This window comes from Alosa pseudoharengus, unplaced genomic scaffold (assembly GCF_046254945.1).
Source record: "Alosa pseudoharengus isolate Yale_2024_CS ecotype anadromous, Long Island Sound unplaced genomic scaffold, YU_APseudo_1.1 YU_APseudo_1.1_scf_16, whole genome shotgun sequence".
NCBI lineage: Eukaryota > Metazoa > Chordata > Actinopteri > Clupeiformes > Clupeidae > Alosa > Alosa pseudoharengus.
In genome coordinates, this window is record NW_027468630.1 from 36,542,864 (window position 1) to 36,554,043 (window position 11,180).

The following is an 11,180-nucleotide window of genomic DNA, read 5'->3' on the forward strand; positions in this document are numbered from 1 at the left end:
ATGTGTAATTTGCGATGTTTTAAGCAATGACGCAGATTCTCATGCAGAATCACTTATCTAAAAAGCTAAGGTTATAGTTTGTTGTACAGGGAAATCAAGGTTTCTGCTTCTTGAATGGAGGCTAAAAATACCTAATGGAATTGGTGCTAATTTGAAGATTTGATTTATTGGTGAGCTATTTCTGCAAGGTCATAGTGGTCAGAACCATCAGACAGAGAAAGTTAAGTACATGTAAGTCCTCTGGCAGCTGTAGAGGGGGAGAGGCTGCACTTGGCAACATGAGCTGTGGAGAGATTCAGAGGTGTTTTTAAGTAATGCCAGAGAGAAGACCTCTTAAATGAGACCAGCAACACAGAAAGCAATCACAACTTTTTAATATTCCCCTCCGATTCCACCCACATTTACTGGTCCAGATATATTTATATCAAATGAATATGTGTGCAGAAATACATCACAGCACTCAAGTGCTCATCTGTCAAATTTGCTCCAACTTACAAAGAGACTCTTAAGTCACTGTCAGATCAATGTTCCTGTCCACTCAATCAGGTCTAAAGCACACCAATCTATCATCAGATCTACAAGTCAATTGCTTTAATGATGAGGGAATAGGCAAATGCAAAGGAACGAGGCTGTCACAGCCTCCCACTGTTTTAGATGGCAATATCCATCCAACCACCTTAGGTGTTTCCAAGGGCTTGGAGGAATAGCAAGCTATTATAGGGGTGTAAAAACTTCATATTCTTCCAGATGATTGTCTCTCGTAACGCCCACAGTGTTCACATGCACCGCTGAAATCAATACCAACAGAGAGGATTCAAATACAATTTCAGAAGACTGAGGAGATTCGGCTCAAATGTTAATCTCTGCCATTATCCGCCACCCTCAAGAGACTTATCTTGGCATCACTACAAAAAACAACTTCTTCTAGTCTTCTATGGTAGCATTCTAATTCCCACATGATGCTTCAACCTCAATGAATAACACATCTTGGGATGGTCATTATGTACACAAACACAGGCTCACACACCCTCCCAATGGCACTGAGCACCCCTAGGTGAGGGGCACACAAAAGAGGCAGGGTGTCTCTCTCTGTCTGCCTGTCTGTCTCTCATAAACTACATCACAGTTTGGGTGGAGTTGTCATCGACCCCCATGTTCATTTAAAAATCAATCCCATCGACCAACTTAAAGGCCTGTCTGTTTTGAAGGGATGACAGTATCTAGACTGATGAATGATGAGGCTGCAAAAATTCATCTGTGGCTTTCCCCATCCCCCCACCATGAAAAAAAAAACTGCCAAGAAAAAGGCACACGACGCAATGCCCCAGACGGCTATGACAAAGCTGTCTTTTGCACTCAGGTGACAGCGTACCACTGGGAATGCAGAGGTATGAGCCAAATCCTTTTTTCCAATTATCAAGAGCGAGAGAAAGGTTTAATTGGCACTACGCTCACCGAGCGCTGCACCCGTCATCAAGAAATACAAGCAAAATTAAAGAGGTGGGGGCGGGTTGGAGACTGGGGGCTCGGCTGACGTCAGTGCTCTATTTTGTCTCCTGAGGAGAACCTTCCCACGCACTAATTGATTATCCCTGCCGTTTTTTTTTTTTTTTCAGACGTAATGTACTTATACTAATACTTTGTTTCATCTGGCAATGACGTTCACTTGTGCTTTTGATTGAAGGTCACGTCCTTAGGGCAACATCACAGTAAGGTGCTATTGGGAAAGGTAAGCAGTGAAACTACTTTGATCCAGAGCAGCTGCGGCAGAGCTGGAGCACCGTGTCTGAGCCAAGCCTTTTGTGTGAAGTGCTGCAGTGCACTCTGACAAGGGCCAAAGTGGGGCTGTGCTGGAAGGATTTCGTATTGTGTGAGAGAACAATGGAGAGTGATCCTGGAAGTTTCAATAAGGCATGATACTGCAGAGCTGTGAGGGAATACGTGAGGGAAATTTGGTCTCTGCATTTATCCCAATCCATGAATTAGTGAAACACACTCAGCACACAGTGAGGTGAAGCACACACTAATCCCGGCGCAGTGAGCTGCCTGCAACAACAGCGGCGCTCGAGGAGCAGTGAAGGGTTAGGTGCCTTGCTCAAGGGCACTTCAGCCGTGCCGGTCGGGGTTTGAACCGGCAACCCTCCGGTTACAAGTCCGAAAGTGCGAAAAGCTGCCCAAAAGTGAGTGTGTGTGTGTGTGTGTGTGTGTGTGTGTGTGTGTGTGTGTGTGTGTGTGTGTGTGTGTGTGTGTGTGTGTGTGTGTGTGTGTGTGTGTGTGTGTGTGTGTGTGTGTGTGTGTGTGTGTGTGTGTGTGTGTGTGTGTGTATGTGCACATTAATACATACCCCCAGTCTCGGGGTCATGGTAGTTGGGGTCAAGGCCTCTTTCCAACATCTTTGAGAGTTTCTCCACCTGATGGTGTTGGATGAAGTCCATGAACTTCCTCAAGTTGGCCTGGAAACGGACAAGAAAGCTCCATGAGAGTATGTGGCTTGTGTGTGCTGTGGATAGAGCTGTGTGCTCGGAAATGGAGAGAGAGAGACAGACATAGAAAGAGAGAAAGAGAGACAGAGAGAGAGAAAGAAGATGAGAATTTGAGAATTTGATGAATGAATGTTTCTGCCTGGGCAATCTGAGTGTGGATGGCGTTACAGGACGGCACATTCCCTCAGCTTTCCAGGCCAGTTATAAATAGATAAGAGAGCAGATCCCTGAACACTACAGTGAGCTACAGAGCATCAGCAGGAGAACAGCCACTGGAGCTGGAGTAGAGACTGAGTAGAGCAGGAGTAGAGCAGGAGTAGAGCAGGAGTAGAGCAGGAGTAGAGACTGAGTAGAGACTGAGTAGAGCAGGAGTAGAGACTGAGTAGAGCAGGAGTAGAGCAGGAGTAGAGACTGAGTAGAGACTGAGTAGAGCAGGAGTAGAGACTGAGTAGAGACTGAGTAGAGCAGGAGTAGAGACTGAGTAGAGCAGGAGTAGAGCAGGAGTAGAGACTGAGTAGAGACTGAGTAGAGCAGGAGTAGAGCAGGGGTAGAGACTGAGTAGAGACTGAGTAGAGCAGGAGTAGAGACTGAGTAGAGCAGGAGTAGAGACTGAGACTGAGTAGAGCAGGAGTAGAGACTGAGTAGAGCAGGAGTAGAGACTGAGTAGAGACTGAGTAGAGACTGAGTAGAGCAGGAGTAGAGACTGAGTAGAGACTGAGTAGAGCAGGAGTAGAGACTGAGTAGAGACTAAGTAGAGACTGAGTAGAGCAGGAGTAGAGACTGAGTAGAGACTGAGTAGAGCAGGAGTAGAGCAGGAGTAGAGCAGGAGTAGAGCAGGAGTAGCAGACCCGGAGCTAGGGGCGGGCAAAAGGGGGCGGTGGCCCCTCAAATAAAGTCTGTGCCCCCTCCATTGTGACCACCATACTTTATTACATTTCTATTTTGTTGTTATTTCACGTAGAAATAGTCTTCTTTCGTTAGTTAGGCTACATGCAGGGGCATAAAACTCACACAGCCAACTCTCCTTGCCCCGGTCTCACACACACACACAACGGAGACTCCCCTCCGTGGCCTAGGCTAGCCTCATAAGCGGAGGGAGCGGGGGTGCGTTCGTGCGGTGCTGGGAGGGGGGGGGGGGGGGCTACTAAAGATGCCGCTGGTCTAGTGCGCTCACAAAGGGAGCTCGTCATGCCTATGCTGTAAATTAAATAGCCCGCAACAGGCACTCTCCCTATCACGCTACACGGTTGCGTTTTAAAAGCGAAACTGATGCCACAACTGGTCTGGGTTTGCTGAAGTAACCTAGGCTACAGACTGCATTTATTACAGAAAGTCAAGCAACATAGCAAGTAGGCCTAGTCTGCACTATTTAGAGACAGGAGCTTAAGTTTACCGCGACAACAGCTGTTACTAATTCACATCGTCGTAGGCTGCGCCGATGCAAGTTATGATAGCCTACTGGAAGCTTCTACCCTTTTGGATGTGTGTTGTAGGCCTAGGTGCACTTAGTTGTTAGCGATTGACCAGGTTGCTTTTTAAAATTAAATGCGTTTGTTAGGCTAGCCGATTGTAAAAATAGGGAAATTAAAGTGCGTGCCGTGCCTATACATTACACAAACAATCTTAAATCGCGGAGATATGCCCCCTCTGTCACTGTACTCTGCAGCCGGGTCTGAGGAGTAGAGACGGAGTAGAGACTGAGTAGAGCAGGAGTAGAGACTGAGTAGAGACTGAGTAGAGCAGGAGTAGAGCAGGAGTAGAGACTGAGTAGAGACTGAGTAGAGCAGGAGTAGAGACTGAGTAGAGACTGAGTAGAGACTGAGTAGAGACTGAGTAGAGCAGGAGTAGAGACTGAGTAGAGACTGAGTAGAGACTGAGTAGAGCAGGAGTAGAGACTGAGTAGAGACTGAGTAGAGCAGGAGTAGAGACTGAGTAGAGACTGAGTAGAGCAGGAGGACAGAGAGAGTAGAGGTGGACAGACTAACCACTACCTTAGTTTATACACATGGATACAGAGTATTGGAAGCAGAGCTTTTTTATATTTTCATATTCCTAAGTAGTTTGCCTGTGGACGATGCCACCAGAGGGTTGGTTTCAGAAGGACAGCATATAAGAGTAGCAGAGAGACGCAGCTGAGGACACACAAGACAGAGGCTGAGGGGAGGCTCATTTAAAGCTAGCACAGCATGAGGCCATACACAGCCCTGACAGATCAACACACACTTCTATTCACACCTGCCTCTCACTCTGCCCCTGTCTTCCTAGAGAGAAAGAGAACGCAGAGAGGAAAGAGAGAGAAATAGGAAAGTAAGAAAGAGAAAGAAAGAGAGAGAGAGAGAATAAGTGTTATTGTTAGGGCTAGAGGCAGCAAACCTACAGTCTTCAAAGGCACAATAACAGAAAGGTGTGAGGACGATTGGATTGCCTCTATCAATTACACTTTTACAAATGACCACAGAGTGATGCATTGGTGTATCCTACCCACTGCGGCTGGTCAGATAAAGGACACTGCTGAGGGGAGGAGAAAGATGGAGAGCCAGATGTCCAGAGGAGCCTATCATCTGAACAAGACTCCTGAATCCAGACACACCTGAGGGGATCACACAGCACCACTAACACACCACAGTCTGCCAGTCAGTGTGGTGTGTTAGTGGTGCTGTGGTCTGCCCTTCAATAATTCACGCGACATCTGATCTGAGCGCATCTGCCCATTGCCTGCTTGGTCCAACACACACGGTGTGAGGAGATGGACACTGACCTTTTTGACCCCAGCAGGCTGGTCTCCGGTGCTTATGTACTTATGGCTATTACCTGTTCGCACAAGCTCAGCACGGCGCACCCCACAGAGGGAAAGCATTTAGATGTCATGACACAGAGCTAAGGGACAGCAGGGAACAGGGAACCCAGACATACTGGGGTCATTACAGAGAAAAACTGCAATGGTCAGACGGAGTAGAGAGAATAAGCCATTCCATACTCTTTGTTTATACCCTAAAAAGGTTGTTATCCTCTCGCTTCTTCCAATCAAATTAATTTGCACTGTGAACCAACCAGAGAGACAAAATCAATAATCACCGACACCAAAGAATGCCTTTGAGCGTGTAGCTTGCCCAGCATTTATAGAAGCATTTATAGAATAATATGGCAAAGTGCAGCTTTACCGTCTAGTTTACAAGACTTTTCTTCTCTCCCTGCTCTCTCATCCACAGAATGAGTGCATGGATGAGGTTGGAGATACTGAGAGAAAGATTAGACAAAATGGAATGATCAAGAAAGAAAGAGAAAAAGAAGGAGAGAGAGAGAGAGGTGTAGAGCTAAATGAAAGAGTGAGAGAGCCCTTTGCTCTTGACCCAGAAATGTCAACTGTGTCAGGAGGCTTGGTGCTCGGAGAAAGAGGGCAGCCCTCTAGACCACGTTCCCAGAGAGGAAGTGTTGGAGCCAAACCACGCACATCTGAACACACACACACACACACACACATACACACAAACACACACACACACACACACACACACACACACACACACACACACACACAACGAGAGAGAGACACAGAAGAACAGCCAGGAATCCACACCATGGTCCGGCTGCCACATCATTTACCCAAAGAACATACCTCTCAATAAGTTGTACAACTAGGTAATTTGCTACCAACATTTTTTTTTCCACAGAAGTCTCTCATCCAATCAATCGTCCGAGGGCCACCAATGGGCTTAAATAAAAATGTCTCACTAATGAAGTGAGTTCAAATAAAAGCCCACTCATTCCCCTGAGTTTCTTTCTCCAAATTCAATTCAACTTTATTTCGCCATGTAGATACTAGGAATTTGATTTGGTCTTCTCCATGCAGGCAACACAAAGTGCAACAGAAAGACAAAAATAAAGATAAAAAAAACACAATACAAGGACAGACAGGACCATTATGAGCAATAAATGAATACGAATGTAAATAGTGCTGTGTTAAAAAAAAATAAAGTGCTGGCATCATTATGTTAAGCCCACCCACCGACTCTATACACGATGTGATTGGCCTCATCGAAGTTCAATTTTTCCAGCTCTGTCATCACCCTGGCCATAACATCTTTCAATGGTTGCCCTCTGGAAAGCGGCTTCTATCTCAAAAGGCCAAAACAGAAAGACTAAGAAGAAGTTTTTCCCCTAAGCCATACGGACAATGAATGCATAATTCCCCCCTCTTCAGAAACTTCTTAAATTTTATTTTATTTATTCCCCACCCCTCTTCTGTTTTCTATCTTCTTACTTTTCTATTATTATTAAACTTTGCACAGCTGGGAGTTGCAGTCGCAATCCCCGCAATCATTTCGCAATCATTTCACTGCTTTTTGTTCCACAAATTATGCATGTGACAAATAAAATGTTGAATCTTGAATCGCAAGCCAACGGAGAGTTGCTAGACTACCCTGGCTGCCAATTACATTTGCTGCCGCTAGGTTGCGTCTAGATTTATAGGCTAAAGAAAACGCAGAGCAAATTAAAAAAACATTTTTTCTCACCTTTGTGTGAAGTTTGGCAATCAGCTTCTCATCCACATTCGGTTGTTTGTAGACTCTGCTCTTGTATCGGAACTGTGGTGTGCACAAAACACAAAGACAGAGCTCAAATCTGACATGTAATACTACATGCTCATATTGTATGCAGAGAAGAGTGTGTAGATTAATTATTTAGTGTTTCCATATGTATCATTACAGCATTTCCAAATCCACCTCTATTGGCATGGTCACACGGCCCTCAAAACAGCTTCTTTTGCATAATGGGTTTTAAAACATAGGGAAATAAGGAACAATGAAAAAGTGTCATTTGTGACAAGGATATTTGGTCTGTGTTGTTGAGATTATTTTTGTAGAGTCTAATGGAACTGTGTATGTATTCACTCTGGTGAATTTCCACTAGTGGTGTAATTGTGGTTGAGGTCCATTGTACCTCCAGGGATGGAACCCCTTTGCTGATTGGCTGGGGATACTCCCGGAGGAGGCGTTCCTCATCCAGGAACTTGCCGTCGCGGCCGTTGCTCGCCGGCTGGTAGAGGCCATAGTTCAGGATGTCCTTTAGGCTCTGACTCAATGTGCACAGGATCCGTTGCTTGGCAACCCACACAGTGGCATCAGGGTTGAACCTCATACATTTCTGTCGGGGGTGGGGGGTGGGGGAGGGCAGAAACAGGTGGGGGAGAGGGGGTTGGAAGGGTTACAGTGGCCTGGGTTGGCAAAGGGAGTCGATGGCGGGCTGAGAGCCAGCACACCTTTAGCCATTCTCCCCGTTGAAAAGCATTTTGGGCACAAGAGCAACACTTGCTTGCGAGCAGATAAACAAGCATGCAATTACAAACTGTTATTTAGTCATCCATTGTTTTCTATCATTTATATTCTAACTATCTAAATAATACTGGCTGGGCTCTATTGACCTAATGCATCCCCTGCAGCGAGGCAGATTACTGACAAACACATACAAATGCACAGCGGGCTCCATAATAGAGGATTAGGCCCCAGTACTGAGCCTTTCACTTCTGCACAGCTGATGATAGTGGATTTGGTGCTCTGGTTATGTGTGAATGTGTGAGCAATGTATGAATAAAAAAGGAAATATCACAGGCAGCGCTGAATGCCTTATTCCCATGGCTGGCTGGGCGAGCGAGAGGAAAGCAGAAGGGTGGTAGGGGCTAAGCAGATGTCTGGCATTTGGGCACACAAGAGTTCAGGAATATGTCCTTTTTCATGTGCTTGGCTCGCTGTGATTATTACTCCCTCACGCTCTTATGGTCAGCGCCTCACAGCAGGAGGGACACCAGGCGGCCCCTGCTAACCTTCTGTGGGCAAAAGCGTTCAGCACCATTTCTGCACTGGCATTGATGTCCCAAAAAAATGTTAATTGGCTATGGTCCAAGTGCTGACACTGTGCACTCTTCATATCGGGAACTTTTAATTATGCTTCCATTCTGAAATATGTTCTGATTGGAATAGACTGTTACCATGCCTCTTGCTTGTGCTGTGGCAGAATACTGCCCTGATGTTTACATATAAAGCCTGGTAGCTTCCCTTCCTTTCCCAATACTCTTCCAGATCTAAAGAACCACCAGGCTCTGTAACACTCCAATGCATTAACATCAAGGTTTTCTGAAAACATAAGTAGACTGTACTCCAACTGATGTCTCTGCAAGAATACTTAATTATCTTCTTATTTTGGATACAATGCAGGCCAATAACAAATAAGAGAAATCCTACAGGAAGGAATCTCATGAGACAACATAACATGTGTGGGTGAAGGAGAGGCATGAGAATATGCCACACTACACATGGAGGACTATTACCCCAGAGAGGGCTGTGTATTTGCATGTAATCCTCTGGTTCATTGATGAAGACTCTTAGTGCATCTAATAACCTTTTGATGTTTGTTTTACTAATCCTAACTAATTAAATAATATTAAAAAGAGCTACACACTTATTTGGTAATATTATGCAAACTGAATAAATAACGGAGACCAAGCCGTGTGTGGTGGTGGTAATAAGCCGTCTGTCATGAATCTTGTTGACTGAACTCATCCAGGAATTAAGGGCATATTCATCCATGCGGTCAACATAAAGTCCCCATGCCTCACATAATCTCACACTGTATGCAGAGGAGGAAACATGCTGAATAATTGACCAATATTTCTTTTCCTGTGGGCGTTAGTGTTTTGCACATATAGCCCAAGTACACAGCTAAAACATAACAATGATGTATGAAGGAAATTATTACTGCATGTGATGAGGACAAGAAAAAACACAGACCGCATGTAACACAGAAATGACAAATCTTTGCTGGTCCTTCATCCGTCACATCTTATTATGTGTGGAGACAACACACAGTGAGTAAACAGAGGACGCAGTGAGAAATATGTAAATGCACTTGTTTTCTCCATGGGTCCATTTTCATTGCTTCCACTGGTCAGCGGGTGGTTGCTGAGAGATACTGTGTGAATCCTCTCATCTCTCTGTCTGTTTGAAGTCCTGTTGAATTCTGTGAACATTAAAGACTGTACTCTTCACAAGATATCCGGAGGCTGTCTGTAACACCCTTTGGATTGTTATGCACTGTCACAAAACCTGTGGATAAACGCATGCTGAGTCTGCTTATCATTTGGCTCACAACCACTGTGGCTTAAAAAGGCCAATCTTTGGAAATCTAAATACTGTATGTGGGCAAATGTGCTAAAAGAAACAAGCCAGGACAAATCTTCATTTGTTTCCTTTAGTTCATGCAGGTTGTCTGTGAGGGGCTACAAGATTGCCTTTTCACATTCACAAATCATCCTCTTTCTGTCTCCCCTGCCTTATTCTTATTTGTAATAAATGTGGGGAATCATGTTTTGCTTCATTTCCTGCTCCATTTATTGGCTTCTTCTGAGAAGAGGTGATGCTGGGAACCTTTAGCCTTCATTATGCTGCCGTTAGGATCACCTCCAGAGGCATGGAGACAATCAGTGGGCTCCATACATCAACCCCCCCTCTCCGCGTACCACGCAATAGTGCCACCCACACAGCGCGCCCATCCGCACAACTTAATCCTCGCCTGTTACAGCCTAACGATGTGACCGCCAAACGGCTACCCTCATGTTTTAACCATGGAGTTTGCGAAAAACCAAACAACCTTGCAGGCTTAATGAGACGAAGGCCTGTCCAGGCAGGCTGGTGGAAACGGACTGATGACTAATGCTCGCATCTACCTGCAGCCGGAGACATACTACACACAAACACACAAGCACTCTCTCAACCTGATATGGGTCGGTATGACACCTGCTACTGTTTGAGAGCGGCCACCAGTTTTGTTTGATCAATACATAACGAGAGACCCAAACAAGGTAATGACCACAAGTGCACCACTCACAGAGACACAGACACACATATACACACACAGACACACAGACACACACACAAACACACACACCAACACACCTACACACACACACACACACACACACACACACACACACAAACAAGCACACAAACAAGCACACAAACCAGCACACACACACATCCACCAAAGTGATCATTGGCCCCTTACGGTCTGCTGCAGGTCAGGGATGATGACGCGGATGACCAGGGAGTTGGTGTGGATGTCCTCCATTCGGCTGGGTGGCCTGGCGGCGGTGGCTCTTATGGTCTCGTAGATGGTCTCCTCTTTGGAGCTGTCGGAGTCAGATTCCTCGGAGTAGTCTGAAAAGCTCTGGGCCATCTCATCCTCACTTGACGTGGGGCTCCGGGGCATAGTCAGCCGGCCACTCCGAGTCCGCTGCAGAGGGAAACACAGCGGTTAGGAGAGCCATCCTCACAATGGCATACCTGATTTTACAGCTTCACTGGAAACGGCATGATCCAACATTCATGTCTATTACACTATAAATTCAAAAAAGAATATCCACAAATCTGCTTGATGTAGGGAGATCTGCAGTGACAGATATGTCTACCATCGGGCTCATCCCAAGCTAAGGAGAATAGAGGCTTTGTCTCTTCTCTCTGACATTTCCAATCCAATAGGTGGATTGGGGAGTGCAGTAATCCAGAGAGCAATGATGGGAGTAGAGCACACATTGCCCTGGGCCCTGGGGTAATACGGTGCCAGGGCCACGCACGCTCTTCCACACAGAGGTACCTGATGCGCAGGTCTCTCGGGCCCGAAACCCGATTCTGATCCAGCCTGGTG

General features: G+C 45.9%; 1 protein-coding gene across 1 annotated transcript in view; it reads right to left on the reverse strand.

Moving 5' to 3' along the window:
• Positions 1-10,754, reverse strand: part of shank2a (SH3 and multiple ankyrin repeat domains 2a) — a 105,944-nt gene extending 95,190 nt beyond the window's left edge. The window contains exons 1-4 of the mRNA XM_076287921.1: positions 10,542-10,754; positions 7,425-7,628; positions 6,998-7,069; positions 2,345-2,453 (exon numbers count right to left, since the gene is read on the reverse strand). Coding sequence (XP_076144036.1) covers positions 2,345-2,453; positions 6,998-7,069; positions 7,425-7,628; positions 10,542-10,745 — 589 coding nt within the window. The 5' untranslated portion in view covers positions 10,746-10,754. The remainder of the gene's footprint in view (positions 1-2,344; positions 2,454-6,997; positions 7,070-7,424; positions 7,629-10,541) is intronic.
• Between the last annotated feature and the right edge of the window lie 426 nt (positions 10,755-11,180).